Below are 21,547 nucleotides of genomic sequence, written 5' to 3' on the forward strand. Positions count from 1 at the left end.
GACTTTCACTCGCATTGCCAATTTCCCTTTCACCTCGGCATTTTGGCCATCTGTGTCGCCGCTTTTTTCACTTGCACGTGAATGTCGCCGCCGCTAATTGAATTAGCCAGCTAAATAGTTGTCCAAGGTGTGCACCCAGGTACTGCCCATTGAATGGCTTCCTTCCTTGCCAGTGAAAAGCCTCCGATTGCATTGGCCCATCATTTAGTTGGCTAACGGCAGCGGTACGTGCTGCATGCGTGCGGTCGGTTCGAAGTTCCACACAAGTACATCCTTGCAACCAAAAATACACAGCTGCAGGATAAGTGTGCCAATCTGCGGCAGCGAAGGTGTGTCCTGAAGGATTAAGTGTTTGAAGCCCTGTGAAGTGGATATAATACAAATAACCCCCTAGAATCCCTTTATCCAAAGTTGCTGATTCAAAATACAAACCTAGGAAGGATTAATTACCAAGGATAAATCGTACATTTAACTTTTTCGTTTTCACATGAATTATTTAAGTGTTTTATAGAAAATGGTTTTATTATAATTTTACATTTCAAAATTGCATCTTATTTGTTTAAAGGTCCTTGAAATCTTTCGTGCTTGCAAAGCAAACATTCCAAAATATCCTTACGTTAAGTAAACCAAAGTAACTTAACTTTCACCTTTAAAGAAAAAGCAAATTGTTATTAGAAGCAAAAGATTACAATGAAACCTCTAGAATGCCCATTCTTAAGTGTTTTGCAACAATGAACCCAAATATAATGCGATTTGCATGAGGGAAAATTGAAAAAGAAAACCTTTGAAGCCCATTTTATGATAGACCCAATTCCCAAGTTTAACCCACATGTTCTTCGAATATTCAGAATAAGCATCTAAGTCATGATGTATTTACCGTACGCGCAATTGCCGGATCCTACGGATAAATTCGAGATCTACGAGGAGATAGCCCAAGGCGTCAATGCCAAGGTTTTTCGGGCCAAGGAGCTCGACAATGATCGGATCGTTGCCCTGAAGATTCAGCACTACGATGAGGAGCACCAGGTTTCCATCGAGGAGGAGTATCGCACTCTGCGGGACTACTGCGACCATCCCAATCTTCCCGAGTTCTATGGCGTCTACAAGCTGTCGAAGCCAAACGGACCTGATGAGATCTGGTTTGTCATGGAGGTGAGTCAAAACATTTTGTTAATATTTTATTAAATTTTTTCCAAAAATTTAAATCCAATTTTTTGTAATTTATATAAACCATTTGAATATTTCAGTACTGCGCTGGGGGAACAGCAGTGGACATGGTTAACAAGCTTTTGAAACTGGATCGTCGAATGCGAGAGGAGCACATCGCCTACATTATCCGGGAGACTTGCCGTGCTGCCATCGAGCTGAACCGTAATCATGTCCTGCATCGGGACATTCGGGGAGATAACATATTGTTGACCAAAAATGGACGGGTCAAGCTGTGCGATTTCGGTTTATCCCGTCAGGTGGATTCCACTCTGGGCAAGAGGGGCACCTGCATTGGATCTCCCTGCTGGATGGCTCCCGAAGTGGTGTCCGCCATGGAATCCCGCGAACCGGACATCACCGTTCGTGCCGATGTCTGGGCCTTGGGAATCACTACCATTGAGTTGGCCGATGGAAAGCCACCGTTCGCTGACATGCATCCCACTAGGGCCATGTTCCAGATCATTCGCAATCCACCGCCGACCTTAATGCGACCCACTAATTGGTCGCAGCAGATCAATGATTTTATATCCGAGAGTTTGGAGAAAAATGCCGAAAATCGGCCCATGATGGTTGAGATGGTGGAGCATCCATTCCTCACGGAGCTCATCGAAAACGAGGACGAGATGCGATCGGACATCGCAGAAATGTTGGAACTCTCTAGGGATGTAAAGACTTTGTACAAGGAGCCGGAATTGTTCGTGGACCGCGGCTATGTGAAGAGGTTCGATGAGAAGCCGGAAAAGATGTATCCGGAGGACTTGGCTGCCTTGGAAAATCCCGTGGATGAAAACATAATCGAGTCACTGCGTCATCGCATTTTGATGGGGGAATCGTACAGTTTCATTGGCGATATCCTTTTATCCTTGAATTCCAATGAAATCAAGCAGGAATTTCCGCAGGAGGTAAGTTGAAAACATCTAATATGTATACTTAAATATGTTATATTTATCCTTTCTCTAGTTCCATGCCAAGTATCGCTTCAAGTCGCGTTCGGAAAACCAGCCGCATATTTTCTCGGTGGCCGATATCGCCTACCAGGATATGCTGCATCATAAGGAGCCGCAACACATCGTGCTCTCCGGAGAGAGCTACTCGGGCAAGTCCACAAATGCCCGGCTGCTAATCAAGCATCTGTGCTACTTGGGTGATGGAAATCGTGGGGCCACCGGGCGCGTGGAGAGCTCCATCAAGGCCATCCTGATGTTGGTGAATGCAGGAACTCCGGTAAACAACGACTCCACAAGATGTGTCCTACAATATTGCTTGACCTTTGGAAAAACCGGCAAAATGAGTGGGGCCGTTTTTAATATGTATATGCTGGAGAAACTACGAGTGGCCACTACGGACGGAACCCAGCACAACTTCCACATCTTCTACTACTTCTACGACTTTATTAATCAGCAAAATCAGCTTAAGGAGTACAATCTGAAGGCTGATCGCAATTATCGTTATCTGCGAGTTCCGCCAGAGGTTCCGCCATCGAAACTCAAGTATCGTCGTGATGATCCCGAGGGCAATGTGGAGAGGTACAGGGAGTTCGAGAACATCCTGCGGGACATTGATTTCAATCACAAGCAATTGGAGACCGTTCGCAAAGTTTTGGCTGCCATTTTGAACATTGGCAACATCCGTTTCCGGCAGAACGGAAAGTATGCGGAAGTGGAGAACACGGACATTGTGTCCCGGATCGCCGAGCTCCTCCGTGTGGATGAGAAAAAGTTCATGTGGTCTCTGACCAACTTCATTATGGTCAAGGGCGGGATCGCCGAGAGGCGACAGTACACCACTGAAGAAGCTAGGGATGCACGCGATGCGGTGGCCAGCACGCTCTACTCTCGATTGGTGGACTTTATCATCAACAGGATTAACATGAACATGTCCTTCCCACGGGCTGTGTTGTAAGTAATATTAAAAAAAAAGTTACAAATTCATAAGTTTAACAATGTGGCTTAAATAACTTTTTAAGCGGAGACACAAATGCCATCATTATTCACGACATGTTTGGATTTGAGTGCTTTAATCGAAATGGTCTGGAGCAACTAATGATCAATACTCTAAACGAGCAAATGCAATATCACTACAATCAACGTATTTTTATCAGCGAAATGCTGGAAATGGAAGCTGAAGACATTGACACCATCAACTTGAATTTCTATGACAACAAGACAGCTCTGGATAATCTGCTAACCAAACCGGATGGCCTGTTCTACATCATTGACGATGCCTCACGCTCCTGTCAAGATCAGGATTTGATTATGGGTATACAACCAATTCTGGCACCACTTTGGATATGTGATTTAACCACTTTCCATCTACAGATCGCGTTTCGGAGAAGCACAGCCAGTTTGTGAAGAAGCACACTGCCACTGAAATATCCGTGGCTCATTACACGGGCCGCATCATCTATGATACGCGCGCCTTCACCGACATCAACCGGGACTTTGTGCCGCCGGAAATGATCGAGACCTTCCGCTCCTCGCTGGATGAGAGCATCATGCTCATGTTCACCAATCAACTGACCAAGGCTGGCAATCTCACCATGCCATTCGAGGCAGTGCAGCATAAGGATGAATCTGAACGGAAGTCATATGTAAGTCTGTCACAGTTTTTATTAGCTAACCTAAATTTGGTATATTTTTGTAAACTATGCATTTCAGGCCTTGAATACCCTAAGTGCCGGATGCATCTCCCAAGTGAACAATCTACGTACCCTGGCGGCCAACTTCCGCTTCACCTGCCTGACCCTGCTCAAAATGCTAAGCCAGAATGCAAATCTCGGCGTGCACTTCGTTCGCTGCATTCGCGCTGATCTGGAGTACAAGCCCAGATCCTTCCACTCGGATGTCGTCCAGCAACAGATGAAGGCCTTGGGAGTTCTGGACACTGTTATTGCTCGCCAGAAGGGATTCAGCTCGCGTCTGCCATTCGACGAGTTCCTAAGGCGGTGGGTAATCGATTCCATTCCAGTTTCCATTTAAAGATTTCTAAATATTTAAAATATTCGTATTAGATACCAATTCCTTGCCTTTGACTTTGATGAGCCCGTGGAAATGACCAAGGATAACTGTCGTCTATTATTCTTGCGCCTCAAGATGGAAGGCTGGGCCTTGGGCAAGACCAAGGTGTTTTTGCGCTACTATAACGATGAGTTCTTAGCCAGGTGAGCTATCAATTCATACGCATTGAGAAAAGCAAGTACTATCAATTGCTTTCAGATTGTATGAGCTGCAGGTGAAGAAGGTCATCAAAGTGCAGTCCATGATGCGAGCTTTGCTAGCACGGAAACGAGTTAAGGGCGGCAAAGTTTTCAAATGTAAGATATAAATAATACTTATACAGTATATGGTATGAAATCTAATTTTAAATTCCCTATTAGTGGGCAAAAAGGGACCGGAGCATCATGATGTGGCCGCGTCCAAAATACAAAAAGGTAAAAAAACGCAGGTGGATAGGCTAAGAGAGTACGACGAGGAGCACATCGACATAAGCGAGACGCCCTCGGAGGCGGAGGAGATGTTCCTCGAGGCCAGAATGGATGAGGCTCTGGCAGCGGTGCGAATAGCCAAAATCGAGCAGGCCTCCGCCGAGGAATAGGCCCCTACTATATACCATTTATACACACTATATCACTATATCGATCGATACTAATCGTAATACGACTACCAATAAAATGTAGAAAACGCAAACAACCAGCTATCATCTAGTCTAGGGCCTCGGCAAACCACTTAAGCCGCTTAGTGGTGTCCAATGTGGATACCATCCCACCCCATCCCGCTGGGCGGTTGTGTTCTCCATCTGATGCAACCAATCGGCTTATAGCTGTCTGAGACATAACACTTAACATCGACGGCCCCTGCGAAAAGAGATGAATTATAAGTGCTGCGTAGAAAAGAAATGAAAATTTAATTAAATTAAGGTGACTTCCCTCTCATTCACCACCACCGTCCACCGCCGCGACCGCTTTTCAAATGGGTTACTCTAACGGCCTTCCTCCGTTTCCATTTTCCCACAGCCTTCAGGGGATTCCGCGACCGCGTCCGCCTCCCTCCGCTGGTCAACGAGAAGTCCGGCCAACTAAACGAGAACACCGCCGACTTTATCCGTCCGTTTGCCAAGAAATGGCGCGAGAAGTCTATCTTCCAGGTCCTCCTGCACTACCGCGCGGCTCGCTTCCAGGACTTTGTCAATCTCTCACAGCAGGTGAGTTCAAATCTCTTATCTTCAAATCCAATATATATATATATATATATTATATTATGTACCAGGTCCACATCTACAACCAACGAATGGTGGCTGGCTTGAATAAATGTACTCGGGCTGTGCCCTTCGAGAGGATCAATATGCGCGAAGTGAACTCCTCGCAGCTAGGACCACTGCCAGTGCCCATAAAAAAGATGCCATTCCGCCTGGATCAGATACCCTTCTATGACACCCAGTATATGGTGGACCCGGCCAATTCCATTTCCCGCCAAGCCTTCCCCAATCAGCTACTAACGCAGCACATGGAGGACGATGAGCCTTGGGACAGCCCTCTGCAACGCAATCCTTCGATGACTTCTTGTGCCCTGACCTACAATGCCTATAAGAAGGAGCAGGCTTGCCAGACCAACTGGGATCGCATGGGCGAGAGCGACAATATCTACAATCAGGGCTACTTCCGAGATCCCCAACAGCTGAGGAGGTTAGCAAAGATACTCAAAGGTTGAACTTAAGTTTCTAACACTTTTTTTCAGAAATCAAATGCAGATGAACATGAATGCCTATAACAATGCCTACAACAGCTATAACAGCAACTATAACAACCAGAACTGGGGCGTACATCGATCCGGATCCAGGCGCAACTCCTTGAAGGGCTATGCGGCGCCTCCACCTCCTCCTCCACCAATGCCCTCATCCAACTATTATCGCAATAATCCGAACCAGCAGCAACGCAACTATCAGCAAAGATCCTCGTATCCTCCGTCGGATCCAGTTAGAGAACTTCAGAACATGGCTCGCAACGAGGGTGATGTAAGTGTATGTCAATTTCCTAAGGAAATTCTTCAGATATTTTCTTTCCAGAACTCTGAGGATCCACCATTCAACTTCAAGGCTATGCTGCGCAAGACTAACTATCCGAGGGGATCCGAGACCAACACCTATGACTTTAACAATCGCCGCGGATCGGACAGTGGTGACCAACACACGTTCCAGCCGCCCAAGCTACGCTCGACAGGTCGCCGGTACCAAGACGATGAGGGCTATAATTCATCATCGGGAAACTATGGTGTGTCTAGGAAGTTTGGCCAGCAGCAGAGGGCTCCGACCTTGAGACAATCTCCAGCCAGCGTGGGTCGCAGCTTCGAAGATAGCAATGCTAGATCCTTCGAGGAGGCAGGATCCTATGTAGAAGAGGAGATTGCACCTGGAATCACTCTTTCAGGCTATGCCGTCGATATCTAAAACTAGTGATTAAGAGTAAAAATATTAAAATTAATTGTTATGCAAACCATAAGACAATTTAGCTAAAACCCACCTAAAATTCCAAAATAATGATTGAAGTTTTCTTCATCACTTTCTCAAAAACGTTTCACACAATGGAATAAATAAAATGTCTTGGGATAAATCGTTATTTAAATTTTCACTTTTTTCTTACCGCATTTCATTTTTCTATCTCTATAAACCACTTAATTATTTAGGTTATTTGTAGGTAAATGCTACCTTGGCATACTCAAACATTTAACTTTAAAGACATTGATATAAATTCAGCAATTAATTTGCATTTTATTGACGTAGGATAAAAATGGGAAAAATTCGACGAATTAACATTGCTTATTATGCTTGCTTCTTTGTTACATCATTTAAATGATTTACTTTTCTCACTTTAAGATCTAAAACGCAACAACAATACTCTCAGTATTTCATAAACTATATCCATTATACATTGTATATATAAACATTAATACCTAAACAAAAACGTTTATAGGAATGGATTGAACAAATACTCTTTTGTTCGCAGGACTTTTTTTGTGTGTTCGATAGGGATTGCAAAAAAGCTAAGGAAACTGAATTGAATCATTAACTGCACACCCATATCGGGCATGGTCTCACAAATTCTCGATGATAAAACAAAACTTTTTCCTTAAATAGTTTCACATAATATCAATCATCCATGTTGGGCTCACGCAATCCATCCGAGTGCATTTTCTTGCCCGCAATTTCCAACATGGCCCGATCTTCCAAATTGCCATCCAGCACAGAACGTTTCTATGGGTTAAAGATATGATTATTTATTTAATATAATATTGAGTTTAATTTGACATACGTGACCGTCGCCTTCTTCGTCTTCTTCTTTAACTGGTAAGTCTCCTACGGCCCAAACTTCCATGTTTCGTATTTTGAACTGTTTCCGTTTACTTGGGTACGATAAATAATTGGTAGATTAACCACAATTGTTTAAAATAATGTTGAATTAAAATATAGAATCTAGTGGTCTGTAAGGTGAAACATAATCAAGATTTTAATTTACACTCACCTCAACTGCACGTAGTCTCGATATGTAGTGCAACTTTCAACGCTTTGTCCATCGCCGAAACTGCAGTCAATCCAAAGGCCCCAAAAATCAAACTGACCGCCCATGCCCTGTATACGAAAAATATAAACATTTAGCAAAGCAATCAATCAATTAGCTATAAACATTACTCACCAGGCCATTCGGCATAGTCTGCTGATTCAAATTCAAATACTGATAGTGATTGTTATAAGTTGTGGCCGAAAAGCACCGCATGGCAGGGCTTAAGGTGTAGAGCAATGAGCTGTCATCGCCTCCAAATTGCGGTTTCACGGACCACGTTTCGGACGCGTAGCCGCCAAATATATATTGATCCTCGTCCTCAATAAAGAACAGCGTTGGTCCTTTGTCCAGCACTTTTCCCAACATCGTCGAGAAGCTTTCCCCGTTGATTTTCGATGAGAATAGAAAGCGCCATTTGTGCCGATGTTCGCGGGGCAGCTGAGCATTGATATACAGGACGTGAGGTAGTTCGATGATAGGGCGATAATGACTATTTTGCGGAGCATCTGGAAAATAGGAAAAAAGTTATAAACGATTTTAATAAATTTAAAAATTTTCTTTGTCCTACCACACAGTGCTGGCAGAATTGGAATTTCCATTTCCTTGATTATGTTGCGTTTGCTGCCACCATGGCGACAATACAGCTGGCTAAAGACCTCGCGCCAAATCTGCAAAAACTGCGGAGTGACGTGTAACCAACGTTCCAGGGCATCGTTGGGCATAGTGTGCTCTAGCTCCTTGCCCAGATTTCTCATAAGGCCCTTGGCAAATGTGGCGGCGGACCTTTCCGTGGTGTTAAAGCCAAGATCGTGCCACTCCTTGATGCCAGAGTTTTTCGCTGTACTTTCCAAGTGCACGTAGCTCTTGATCACCGAGTAGATATACTGGGGAATTATAAAATTGATTAATTCGCGAGCAAAAGATAAAAGAATTAAATAAACAAGTTGTTCATATGACAGCTAAGAAAATAAACGTGGAAATCTAGTTTTCAGGATAAACATAAATGGAGAGCTAAACCTAATTCAATAACAAACATGTTATGAATCCTAATGAGGCTCGGCTGACAGAAGTTATAAATATTATTTCCGCGATCTGATGACAATGACTACTTATTTATAGACTCACTTGCTCCAATTGCTTGCTGTTGAAGGTGTCATTTCCACTTCTCTCCATTGAGCCCAGGAGCATTTGCATTTTCTGGTCAATAGTACCGCGTTCCATGATGTAGTAGGGCTCTCCAAATTTCTTCAGCTGAAGGTTGACACATTGCTGACCTGGCTTCGTGGGCGTAAATAGATACTGAGCCGTACTTTCGGCCAGGGATCTTTCGATGGTTTGCGACCAAGTTTCCTATTTTCGAAACAAAACAACAGATACATGTATATGTGTGTACATAAACAAAATGCGCGCCGGATACGTAAACATAATTTTCCCGCTGCTGTCAGCAAATTCTTGCAGGGAACGAAGGTCTGGGAAGCGCTGACACAGATTAACCCATTGAAGGACGTACAATGAATAATAATTTGGTTTGACTGAAAACAAAGTCTCTCAAGTTTTATGAAAATAAATACTACTTCAATGTATGTAAAGTTTCAATTTAGAGAGTTTCCGCTTAAATTACTCTATATGAATGCAAGTCTTATAATTTCCTCATTCTAAAAATCAACTATTTCACATGCCATGCTGTAAACGGGTTAAGCATATGGTTTATTTTTAATTCAATTGGGTTTGGCCCTAATTGACGACCCCAGTCATTGAAATCACGACTAATTCGTTAGCAAGCAAATTCAACAAAGCAAAAGACAAACAGTGAAATGCGGCAGCAAACAAATTAGACAAATTATGGACACGTTCGCACTGGCCCAGGAATTATCAATTCGAAACTGATAACGCCCGAGTTGAAGATATCGAATTTTGCTATACCCTAGGAAGCGCTGTGATAATCAAACACGAGCTATAAATAGATGGAAATATTATAAGGAAAAATCATCATCTGGTTACAAACAAACATTTTTTGAGTGGTTGCATTTCCGTCATCTGTGCTGTGATAAAAATAAAACACAAATCTGGGGCCTTGAACCCGCATCGGAAAAATTATAGCATAAATTGTGTATGATCAGATTGATTTAACTAAATGGGTTAAAATAACAATTTTGGAAAGTTACGTGTACATTTAATCTAAATAGGACTGACTAGTTTAGAAAATTACATTTTTAAACAAGTTGAATAATTTACTTTTTATAAACTCTGTTAAATTTCCTGGTTTGCACTTTAAATCGAAAAAGAACTGTATTAAAATAAGGTTTAGAAACTTTGAACTTTTGTATAATGCCGGATAATGTTGCGACTCACTCTCTTATATAACTAAGCTTCTTTTTCGGAACATAGTACTATGATTAACTTCAATGTTTAATCCTCGAAATAGGAGTTAGTGACAACAACAAATTAATGCCCTAAAGGATATACCCATTCAAGTGAAGGGTGGCCATCGCAGCAGGTGGATGGACGGCCGTTTGTCATGCACTCGAAAGTCCCGATTTCTCTTTTTTTGCCGAAGAAAGTTCACTCCGCGCGTCCTTGAACTTGTGACCCTGACCCTTCCGCAAATGCAGAATGCAGTTGCCATTGATTTTCGCAGTGCACACGTGGCACGGTAACTGGATTTACTTGACTTACCACCAATCTGTCTTGGGTCAACTTCTCAAGTGCTCCGCCAGAGGCGTTTTTGTACGCGGATTCCAGCATGCGTAGCTCTTCCGAATTGTAGAGATTATCCGTCTCCCGCTTGCCACTCGCATTTCCCATCTCAGGACACGAAATTCAGTTGGCTGGTGCTACGACGGCTGGTAAACAAACAATGCAGCTGCAGCTGCGGATGATCGCGGATTTTAATTGAAAATAAAAAACAAACAACACAAGCTGGTGATGGAATGGCAGTCGATTTCCCTGCGATACCCTCGATAGTTTCGGAAACGGGTAAATTTCGCGGTGGTCGTCTGCACTATGAATGGTTATTGTCTGTGCTAAGTCAGGTCGATGTATTTGCTAAACGGTTAATTTTAACCGCTAAGCGAATTCAACGAAGGCCAAGCGAATAAAATAAATTTTAAATGCCTTGGATAGCTGTAGTTAAAAATTTATTAAAATAAAAAAAAACTTACAAGTTTGAGCTAAGATACCTTTGCCCTAGCCCGGTATTTTTGAAATTATCTCAGTTACCTTAGCAACACGCCTTATTAAATCAATTGCCTGGCCTAATAAAGTTCTCCCACACAAAAACACAATAAATTCCGATACAAAACTGAAGAAAGCTGGCATACCGACAGATATTTCCGGAATACGATTGGCCAAATCTGTGAGTAATCCAACGCGAAAGGATGATTGGCACTAGCAGCGGAACGTCCCACAATCGGAGTCGAAAGAAGAAAGAACAGTGCGGATCCTGTCCCAACAGATTCTCAAAGGATAAGCGCCAGGTGGCCGCCGAGGACTCGGATACCACGGAGGTGGAATCGTCTACGGATGAGGAGGAACGCTGGAAGGAAGTGGCGCGAGCCGCTGAGATTCCGGCTGACTATTATAATATCCAAAAACTGGTGAAATACATCAAGGCGGGCAATCAGACAGCCACTATAGTATCGTTGTGCTGCTTGAAGGACTACGATCTGAGCACCCAGATCAATCAGTTCGCCATCTCGGACATCGGCGGACTCGATGTCTTGGTTAACATCCTGGAGTGCAGCGACACCAAGTGCTGTTTGGGCGCCCTCAAAGTTCTCTCAGATATCACACTGAACATCGATATTAGGAAGACCATCGTAGATCTGGATGGCATTCCCCTCATTGTGGACATCCTAAACTCTTCCATGAAGGACCTAAAAACCATGGCCGCCGAGACATTGGCCAATGTGTGCAAGGTGCGACTGGCCAGAAAGTATGTGCGCACCTGCGGAGGAATCCCCAAGCTGGTGGATCTCATCGACATCAAGTTGAGGTGAGTTGGCATTGGATAAAGTGCTTCATACTACATCACCACATATAAGAAATAATTAAAAAAAAACCTAATTATATTATAGCATTCTAAAGACGCCTCGTGACCAATTGAGTCCAGATGATCTGGAATCTCTCGATATGACACGCGCTGGAGCCCGGGCTCTTTTCACTCTGGCCGATTCCAAGCACAACATGGAGCAGATGCGCAAGAGCGGAATTGTTCCTTTGATGGCTCAGCTCCTTAAGTCCTGTCACATCGATGTCGTCATTCCCATAATGGGCACCGTTCGAAAGTGCTCCTCGGAGCCGAAGTTCCAACTGGCCATCACCACCGAGGGCATGATTCCCGACATTGTGAGCCATCTGAGTTCCGAAAATACCGAGCTGAAGATGGAGGGCAGTACAGCGATCTACAAGTGCGCCTTCGACGGAACCACCAGGGATTTGGTGAGGGAGGCTGGGGGCTTGGAACCTTTGGTAACTATCATAAAGGACAAGAATGTGAGGGAAAATAAGCCTTTATTGAGAGGCGCCACTGGAGCGATTTGGATGTGTGCCGTAACCGATGCAAATGTCAAAGTGCTGGATCAACTCAGGACGGTGAACCACCTGGTGGCCTTGCTAAATGATGAGTGTGACGAGGTCCTGACCAACGTGACCGGAGCTATATCTGAATGTGTGAGATTTCAAAGCAATAGGGAGCAACTGCGTCAGGCTGGAGGATTACCAGCAATGGTTTCCCTACTCAACAGTTCTCACGCCCCTCTTCTGGAAAATTTAGCCAAGGGATTGAAGGAGTGTGCCGAAGATCCGGACAGCATGAGAATCCTTGAGGATCTGGATGCGGTCAGGCTGATATGGTCGCTATTGAAGAACCCCACAACTAGGGTTCAGGCCCATGCGGCTTACGCCATATGTCCCTGTGTTCGAAATGCCAACGATTCCGCTGAATTGGTCAGGAGCTTGGTTGGCGCCATGGAACTGGTGGTGGGTCTGCTAAAGTCCAAGGATATCATGGTCTTATCCGCCGTTTGTGCTGCCATTGCAACAATTGCCCAGGATCAAACCAATCTAGCCATCTTAACCGATCTGAAAGTCATCTACAAGCTAGCCGATCTCGTCCAGACCACCGACGACCTCCTTCGAATGAACTTGGCAGCTGCCGTGGCCGCCTGTGCCTGCTTCGGTAATAATACGGAGGAACTGGGACGTCTGCGTACTGTCACTCCGATTGTCACCTACATGACCAGCGACAATCCCTTGGTGCACCGCAGCACGGCCATGGCACTGGAGAAGCTATCGATGGATCCGCAGAACTGCATTACCATGCACCAGGTACATTTCTTCTACCTAATCACACTTAGCAACTCATTTAGATTCTTTTATTTTACTTCAGAGTGGAGTTGTTCCTTTCCTGCTGGAGTGCATTGGATCCACTAACAAGGAGCTCCAGTTGGCCGCCGCTGGTTGTCTGCGCAATATCCGCGAATTGGCCTTGCGTGCCGAGGAATATCTGCTTAAAATCGACGATGACTAGCTTCCTGTTTTTTTTTCTTTGTTAAGTTATTTAATTGTATTTGACGAAATATATGTGTGTATGCCGATGCTACCAATTTCTTGCATTTTTAGCAAATAAATTAATAAGTTAGTAAATTTTTAAACCAGAAATCCCAGAAAAATATGTTTCATTTTCCATGACAATAACATCTAGCTATATAATTATATATTTGTCGCTACATATTTTGACTAACTAAGCTCGACCCACCCTGCATAAAATTCCACTCTAGTAACTGGCATTACTGCCCCTGGTGGAAATGCTCATCCGTCGCTCCACGCGATTCGTGTGTGGCAGCAGGCATCCCGGCGGTGGATACCGCCATCTACGTGGTCGGGACAACAGGGTGCCGTCCGTCGAAGCTCTACTACGGAAGGGAGCATCGATGTCGCTGCGTGAGCTGCTCAAACTGCTACTCGTAATCTCATCCGTAGACTCCGTATGGTCACCGTTGCTCTCCTCCAAACAGGCGCTTCCGATGACCAGAAAGGAATGTCGACCGACGCCCAAAGACGAGGCATCGTAGAAGGAACAGGATCCCGAATCGGGCGTGAGGATTCCATCCGTATTGGCCACATCGCTGGTGGAGCGCTTGAGCTTGGGGAATTTGCTGAAGACTCGCCAGAAGCGAAACACATCGCGAAAAACATTCTGCACCTGGTTGGAATGAGTGAATAAACAAATCGTATATTTATAAGGTGCCATGTGATGGTAAATGGAAGATTAATTTATCAGACAAAAGTTTAATTTCACTTCACCTTAATAAAGAAATCTTTTGTAAGAAAATTTTTCCTCTTACTTGATCCACGCTCTCTCTGACGGAAATCTCGTGAAAACAGGAGCAGGATAACTCCCTGAATCGGCGCTGACCCTCTTCCAAGCTGACCATTCGATCGCCCGGCTGATCTGTCTTATTGCCCACCAGTATGACAGGAATATCCAGTGCGTATTCCTGGAAATATGGTATATAAATAAGCTTCCTATAGGTGGTTCAAAATTAAGTAATTTACTAACTTTACTGGCCGAGCCCAACTTGCGTCTTCGTTTATTGTAATTGATGAGGAACTTTAGGCGACTGCACTCGTCGAAGGAACACTTGTCCGTAATGGAGTACATTAGTATAAATGCGTCGGCCCAGCGGATGTTGGACTCCAGACTAACTCCATCTAGTTCCTACATGAAATGGTCTTTAATGTCTTGCAAAATGAAAAATGCAATTTAAAACCCACTTGTAGCTGACCGGTGGCGTCCAGAATGTCAAACTGAATCTGCTCCTTGTCCAGCGTGGTTTGGCAGGTGTAAATCTTCTCCAGATTAGGATCATACTCGCCAATGAAGCGTCGGGTAATAAAACGCACCACCATGGCTAAATGGGAAAGTCCCTTCAGTTTGGGTTCCCTTTTCTGGGAGTTGGGCGCACAACTCACCCGTTTTTCCCACACCACTTTGGCCCAGGACCATAACCTTCAGAGTCTTTTGTTTATTGGTATGCAGACCCAACTTGACCAGCGATGACTTTGGCGAGGTGGCATTCATGGCAGATAACAGGGGCAATTGTCTGAAAAATATAATAGGAAACTTTAGTAAGTGAGAAGTGGTGAACTTTTTAATAAGACTTACACATACCCATCTTTTAAATCTATTATACTAATGATAATGTTTACAATTTTGCAGAACCTTGTTTCTGTTTATTGAGTTTATTAATATATGCTTTAAAAATTAGAGTTAAGCGAAGTTTTAGCCAAAACTACTATCCATTTTATAGCTCCATTCCAGGGTATAGGCATCTCCTGACCCTTTGGAGTGGGTCTGGGTGTTAAGGTCTCGTATTTCCGAGACAATATGTCTGTTAGGAATGAGTGACACGACCTTTGTTGCCCCCAGATTCCTTATGCTGTTGTGGCTAGCTCTAGTTTTCTTTTACCCGCATCAAAATATCTAGACACTTGGGAATGGGTCTAAGCCACGGCGTTTTCTAATTTTGGCCAGCGATTTCCAGGCAAATTGCATACCTTTGTCGCATAAAGATACAGAAAGACAGCCCGTTTTCCAACCACACTTAAACATTAAAAAACTAAACAAGTTAACAAAATAGCAGAATAATTTCAGATCCAAAGAGAATATTACTGAATAGGGAGTTATGAACTTTGTTTCTACGAAAAGAATCTAAAGGTTTTGTAAAGTGCTGCATTTTCAAAACCCAGCAGGAACACTAAACAAAAGATGCTCGACTTGTGTGTGTTTTTTTTTTGTTTTTTTGTTATGGCCACCCATTGACTTGCACATACATACATGTGTGGGTGGGCATATGGGTGTTGGTGTGTTTGTGCTTTTGATAAGGTCAACAATGTCAGACTACCGACAACTATGAAACATTTATTGGACACTTTTTGCGTTGTCCTCCAGCAGAAGCAGTCGCAGACACAGACGAAATGGGCAAAGGCAGGAGACCGCGGTGTCCTTGGGCATTGTCATGGTCATTATTATAAATGATAAGGACACGCCCCGTCAGCCGATTAGGGCAGGATGTCAAAGGATATCGAAATATGGCACAACTGGCAAAAGAAAAACATTTGCCGAAGGACGAGCAACAAGTGACGACAATCAAATATCAATTATCGCCTGACTCCGTTCGGAATGTGACTTGTTCATTTCGTGTCCTTCAGTTCCGGATATCGATGTGTCCTTCCATTGTGACCATATATGTGGGAGAGTTTCTCACTCAGTTCAACGACACGTGCGAGCATATGTGTTATTTAGGGGAATATTTCATCGCACGTTAATGAATTGCTGCAGATAAATAGGTGCTGATTAAAAACGTATACCATTCATATGAATGTTTGATTAGCTATCTTATATCATTAAATATAGCCTGCACAGAAGTAATTTGTAAAAATGCTAAATATTAATTAATCGCTTTACATATATTTCGTAGTATGTAATTCAAACACAAAGTTCAGAATGAAATGAGTTCGAAGAACTTTAAGCTTCAATGAAGAGCACAGCTAATATTGACATCATAATTTGCGATTGCTCTAAACGCTGCCAATTTAATTACTTTCTGCAATTTAAACTTATTTTCGGTTAAAGAGCAATATTACTACGTTTAAAGGTTTCGCCATCAAGGTATTGAATTGTTGCCCGTTCTCAGACAAAGTGAAACAAATGTGCTCGACGGCACAGCCAGGATGATGGCCAAACTAAGTCCAACTTACCTCACCTCATCGAAATACCAACCCACAGCATTGCTAAGTTTTCTTCGCTTCAAGTTGTGCTGCGTAGATTTTAATTAGTTGGATTTAAAACTCAAACACTCTACGGTGCGTGCTTAATGAAGCGTTTTCCCGCTTTCCTGCCTTCCTGGCTCGAGCTGAGTCTACAATTCCTTCAGCCAGCTGCCGCATCAACAACAGCATCACCATCGTGGCGTATACGTAATGCCCAGCATCAAGTGGTTTTTTCGGTTGAGCTTTAAGCCGATGCTGAAAGTTTTGTCTGTAGCCAGACGGTTTTAATCCCCAGCAGAGAGAAACTTTTCTGTTTCCTTGCTAATTTGTATTTAATTATACATTTCCGGTGAAGTTCACTCAAAAGGCTGTCTCGCCGTCATGTTTTGGTTTTCACACGACCAAAAATATACGATAGCAATCAAGTATTTGTATTATTATACCACATTCTATTCACTTTTTATTGCGCAGAAAATCAACCGAAAAAGGGAAGGGAAGCTGCTGAGGTCCTTGAACAAGAGATGAATTGTGGGTGCGAAAAGCTAGGGGAAGGCGCTGGAGCAAGGTGTAAGCCAGCTGCCCAAGCGAGCACTAATGAGTTTCCAAGAATTTGCACAAGAAATGCTTAAGGGTATTCGCTTTGTTACAACATCGGAGCCCAATAAATCAAATCAACTGGAAACGATTGGTTTCCAAAGCAATGTTTTTGAAAAGCTGGGGTCTGATCAAAATAAATAAAGAACAAGCAACAAGTACTTATTATTGGATGGATAATTAGGTGGCTCTTGAAACTATTTTTAAAACGGAGCTTAGATATTGAAATTACATCATAAGTGGTTTGAATTTATGCTATGGATAGACTTTAAAACGAAATAACAAGAAATAGTACCTCTGTATATATGAAGAGCGCTACTTTATAAACATTTTAAGTAAAGAAGTAAAGTAAAGAATTCTCTAACGTAACTCGCTTAATTAATTTTCCAACAAAGGAATTATGTGATATATATTTCTTAGCTGCCAAAATCTATCTGACACTTGCGTAGTTACTTTTTTTGTTCAACAAAAGAACAATATATTTATGTGGGGCAGCTTATCTTTCTTTCTTTATCGACGAGTACCCCATATGTCAGGTAATGAAAGGACTCGCATGTCTAAATTACCAGGACGTCGACCGGACCTTGGCAAAGGCATTGAAAATGAAAACCCCACCGGCAGAGAGATGAAATGAGTTGGGGGCCCCATCGGGCTGTTGACCTGGTTGTTATGTTTACCAACACATGCCGCTCGCTATTGCGCACCTAAAATACATAATTCCAGAGCCCGGCGAAGATTGTATTACATTACTCTATAGTTTTCCACACGATTTTCAACAACCTCCCACCCGGCTGAACGTCCTTGGACCCAATTTTTTTTTTTTTTTCGAGGCACGTGCTAGGCAGTTGTAGTTGTCATCACCCGAGAGTTAATGTTGATTTGGTTGATGAGGATGATTATGCCGCTTGGAGCTCCACGGAAAACAAATCAAACTGCCCAGCCAACAAGTGGTTGTTTAGGAAATAAGGTGGCAACGGAATGGTTGGATGCAGGAAGGGGGAAAGGGGGAATGGTGGCGAATGGTTGGTTGTCATAGTGCCAACCAACATTCCACATTCGGCTAAGGCTAAGGTCATGGGAAGTGCGCCACTTGCCATCCGACCCATTGTCGATGACTGGAGTTGCCCACTCCACGCAGTCTCGATGCCCCTGCCCTGACCACTTTTTCCGTGTTTTTTTGCTTGTCATTTCATTTCGGTATCGAGCAGCCAGTTAACATTAACGAAATGTGCACACGAAGAAATATTATTGACCAAGATCGAAAATTAATAATTCATCATAAGTTTTTAGCCATTTCTTATACCAACTTTCGTTTTAAAATGTGTGTTTTCAAATGATATTTATTTGAAAGTAAATACAAATGTAATTATTTATTATTTATAATTTTTTAATCAACTGACTTTGTTGTGAGATTTTCTTTCACTGTGCAATAACAGCGAATGTTGCCATTGGTTTTTCTCTCACTCAGTCAGTCAGTTTGTTTTGCTGCGCGTCCCTGAAATTGAAAATGCGTAAAATTGTCGAAGTTGGCGGTCAACTTCCACACATAAGTATTCACCTTGAGTGGAGCTTAAATGTATATAAAAATAAATCTACGCAAAGAAATTCATTTCTTTCCATTGTTAGGGAACCATAGTCGCAGACATTGGTAAATCAGTCCCATAAATAATACAAGTCAAGCGTCATAAATGTTATTTTAGTTAGGCTCATACGGGTGATTTTTTGCTGACTAAGCACCACTTAAATAAACATAGACATGGTTTGTTTTTACCGGGAAAAAGGGGCAAACCAACAAGTTGAAAAGGGTGAAAGGATTACAAGGAAATGGGATGAAGGACAAATACTAAACTGTTTAAGGCCGTTTGATATATGAGATGATGGTTAAGCGAGGAAGAGTTTTAAAACGAGCTAAAACTTTAATCGCAATTTAATGAGCAAACCAGGATAAATTTTAAGAAATTAATTGCTCTTCTTGTATTAAAGTATCCAAAGTATTCAAAGTATCATCCATCGCACAGCATTAATATCAAATATGGCAGTCTTTTATCTGCTTATTTCCATTTCAATATAAATTCGGTTTCCTCATAAATATCAATGGAATTTATGAGGACGAACGGAGGACCCACAAATTGAAAAAGTCTCTTTAGTCTCAGACATTCCTTGCCACACATTTGCCACTTGTCGTAGGCTGAGATGCAAAATATCAATAACTCAGAGAGCCCCCCATAACATGTTATAACCCATCCCCTAACCCTCTATATCCCAACCCAGCCCTTAACTTGATTCCAGCTTTCTGGTCTTTATGATCCCCATCCTCATAAAATTCCCATGCACTTGTCGTACCCACTCATTGTGCCAGTTGTTCGGAACGATGAATTACATTCGATACCCTAGATGTAGAGGGCTCTATTGGTTTTGTGAACGAAATGGCTTCTTGCAAGACTTCACGAACGATTTTCTATAAATATATCTCATAATATCTCTGTGTATCTCATAACTTTTTATAGATTTAGAAGTGATTCCAAATAATCATTTCACTTGATGACATAGGGTACCTGATAGCTCGATCTACCGTATAATAATTTTTCGATTATATTATTCTGTGGCTATGGCGTTTGTCATCGTTTGCTACTGTCTCCGCTCGAGTCTGCGGTCTTCTGGCAATAAAACGCTTTTGTTTGTGGCTTTATGCCCCGCGCCACAAAGTAAGGTGCAGGGGCAGATATTGGGCGCTATTAACTAGTCAGCTTGTGGGTATGGTAGATGTGGCAGTTAGCGGGGCAAGGTGCTAAGGCCCCTGATTATGTTTTGTTGATATAATAAATCTTGTTGCGCCGTAAACACCTTTTCCTGACCCAAACGCCCAAATGAGATTTCAGATAACGCATGGTGGACGTGGTCGAATAGAACAGAATTTGCATTTCACTTTTGCACAGACAAGCTGGCGACCTTGCCGCCAAATTTAAAACATATCAAACAAGCAAATCAAAAACAGACATGCCAAGATGGAGAGGCGCACCGCAATTTGTTTTATTTCTGAAACCATTTCAAAGTCAAACAGTTTTGCACAAGACTCTTTTTTTTGGCGGAAGTAGCAGCAATCAAAGCCAATTAAAATGATTTACAAATCAAGAGAATCGAGAAATATACATGTTCAGAAAGCCATCAGGTGAAAAGTTATCGCTAATTTCGAGTCTCAAGTCAAGGTCGACTGGAGCAGCAAAAATAATCGAGCATAGGCGGAATCAAAGGGGCTTTCAAATAAACAGGCATTCTCATCGTTTAGCACATAAATTCAGTTGGCTTTAGTTTCATATAACAATTTGAGCAAAAATATTGTTAGAAAAAACGCCCCCAATAACGCCCTTTTCGGCGCCTCTGAGGCAGACATAAATGTTTACAAATCGAACAAGAACTAGAAACAAGCAGAAATATTTTACTTTTGATTTAATTTATTGTGTATTTTTGAAATGCTCTGTATGGAACATTTTTGAAACAAAGTTCTCATCGTTTTGATTGCCATAAATTTGGTATTTTTATTTAGTTGTAACAATAATTAAGTATACGCACCGTTGGGCGAAACAAGTTTATGTTTTCCGCAAAACTGTATTGTTTTGCTAGATTTTCATTTTGTATTCGAATTACAATAGTTTCACGAGTCGCGCTGCTTTAAATTTAATATTTTTTGATTTATTTTTTTGGCGAGTTGTTGACACTTCAGCTTCCTGTTTGCTATTAAGCCGCTGGCTCGCAGCAATTATGCTTTTATATATCCAACTAGTACCGCCGCCGATGCCATCGAAGTGGCTTTATTGCGACGCAGTGCCGACCGATGCGTTGCCATTGTGAGGCAATAATATAAAACACCACCCACTTTTCCGCCGCCTTGCCACCTTTGCAGCGGTGTCGTCAAAGTGCTGACGATATGTGGACAAATGTAAAATGCAAAAGAGTTCGCAAAGGAGGTCCACTACATCCAATATCCACGTCCACCCACCGACACGCGACTCCAAACCGGTATCCCCAATATGCGGCACAATTCTCGACCGAAGTTTTTCCTCTGCGACCGCGACGCGTCGCATCTGCTGCGCTGCCGTTGCTTGAATGAAATCAACGAAAGCGCGCCAAACACAAAAGTGTTGCCAGCAACATGCTGTGTTGCCAGACACAAATGTTGCCAGCAGCCATGTTGCTAACAAATATAAATTACAAGTAAATGTAAAAACTTAATGGTAATGGATGATTTTAATAATTAAGTAAGAAATGAGCATTTAAAAGTTTTTTCAATTTTCATTGCTCTTTCTTTTTGCAGCATTCACCATCTACTTCGACCGGAAGTTTCAAAGAGCCAATTTGAATCCGGATGTGTCGAAGACGCAATTATTTGCAAACCGGATGATAAAAATAAATCGAAGC

The 21,547-nt window shown here is 42.6% G+C and overlaps 4 protein-coding genes across 8 annotated transcripts; 2 read left to right on the forward strand and 2 right to left on the reverse strand.

Moving 5' to 3' along the window:
- The first annotated feature begins 165 nt into the window (after positions 1-165).
- Positions 166-6,808, forward strand: ninaC (neither inactivation nor afterpotential C). 4 transcript variants are annotated; one of them, NM_078779.3, is made up of 14 exons: positions 166-329; positions 849-1,152; positions 1,248-2,111; positions 2,170-3,107; positions 3,176-3,468; positions 3,528-3,799; positions 3,867-4,153; positions 4,220-4,369; positions 4,425-4,522; positions 4,586-4,639; positions 5,222-5,409; positions 5,475-5,890; positions 5,943-6,219; positions 6,271-6,808. In NM_078779.3, the coding sequence occupies exons 2-14, from the start codon at positions 865-867 to the stop codon at positions 6,649-6,651; spliced, it is 4,506 nt and encodes a 1,501-aa protein (NP_523503.2). In that variant the 5' UTR covers positions 166-329; positions 849-864; the 3' UTR covers positions 6,652-6,808. The 4 variants fall into 4 exon arrangements, with proteins under 4 accessions (NP_523503.2, NP_001260189.1, NP_723271.1 ...); NM_001273260.1 differs by having other exon boundaries at positions 200-329; positions 4,586-5,125; NM_164747.1 differs by lacking the exons at positions 5,475-5,890; positions 5,943-6,219; positions 6,271-6,808 and having other exon boundaries at positions 200-329; positions 4,586-5,240.
- Positions 6,809-6,949: 141 nt separating this feature from the next.
- CG5149 (uncharacterized protein) lies at positions 6,950-10,717 on the reverse strand. Its single transcript, NM_135266.4, has 7 exons — positions 10,439-10,717; positions 8,888-9,112; positions 8,331-8,646; positions 7,895-8,268; positions 7,724-7,830; positions 7,514-7,604; positions 6,950-7,455 (listed from the first exon to the last, which is right to left on the reverse strand). The coding sequence occupies exons 1-7, from the start codon at positions 10,565-10,567 to the stop codon at positions 7,351-7,353; spliced, it is 1,347 nt and encodes a 448-aa protein (NP_609110.1). The 5' UTR covers positions 10,568-10,717; the 3' UTR covers positions 6,950-7,350.
- Positions 10,718-10,971: 254 nt separating this feature from the next.
- On the forward strand, positions 10,972-13,366 carry gudu. Its single transcript, NM_135267.3, has 3 exons — positions 10,972-11,756; positions 11,839-13,090; positions 13,152-13,366. The coding sequence occupies exons 1-3, from the start codon at positions 11,140-11,142 to the stop codon at positions 13,290-13,292; spliced, it is 2,010 nt and encodes a 669-aa protein (NP_609111.1). The 5' UTR covers positions 10,972-11,139; the 3' UTR covers positions 13,293-13,366.
- Positions 13,367-13,447: 81 nt separating this feature from the next.
- On the reverse strand, positions 13,448-21,214 carry CG5160 (uncharacterized protein). 2 transcript variants are annotated; one of them, NM_135268.3, is made up of 6 exons: positions 20,702-21,214; positions 14,738-14,868; positions 14,540-14,676; positions 14,325-14,483; positions 14,110-14,262; positions 13,448-13,967 (listed from the first exon to the last, which is right to left on the reverse strand). In NM_135268.3, the coding sequence occupies exons 2-6, from the start codon at positions 14,844-14,846 to the stop codon at positions 13,539-13,541; spliced, it is 987 nt and encodes a 328-aa protein (NP_609112.1). In that variant the 5' UTR covers positions 14,847-14,868; positions 20,702-21,214; the 3' UTR covers positions 13,448-13,538. The 2 variants fall into 2 exon arrangements, with proteins under 2 accessions (NP_609112.1, NP_001188708.1); NM_001201779.1 differs by lacking the exon at positions 20,702-21,214 and adding an exon at positions 17,993-18,065.
- Between the last annotated feature and the right edge of the window lie 333 nt (positions 21,215-21,547).

Source organism: Drosophila melanogaster, chromosome 2L, assembly GCF_000001215.4.
Source record: "Drosophila melanogaster chromosome 2L".
In the NCBI taxonomy this organism is placed as follows: domain Eukaryota; kingdom Metazoa; phylum Arthropoda; class Insecta; order Diptera; family Drosophilidae; genus Drosophila; species Drosophila melanogaster.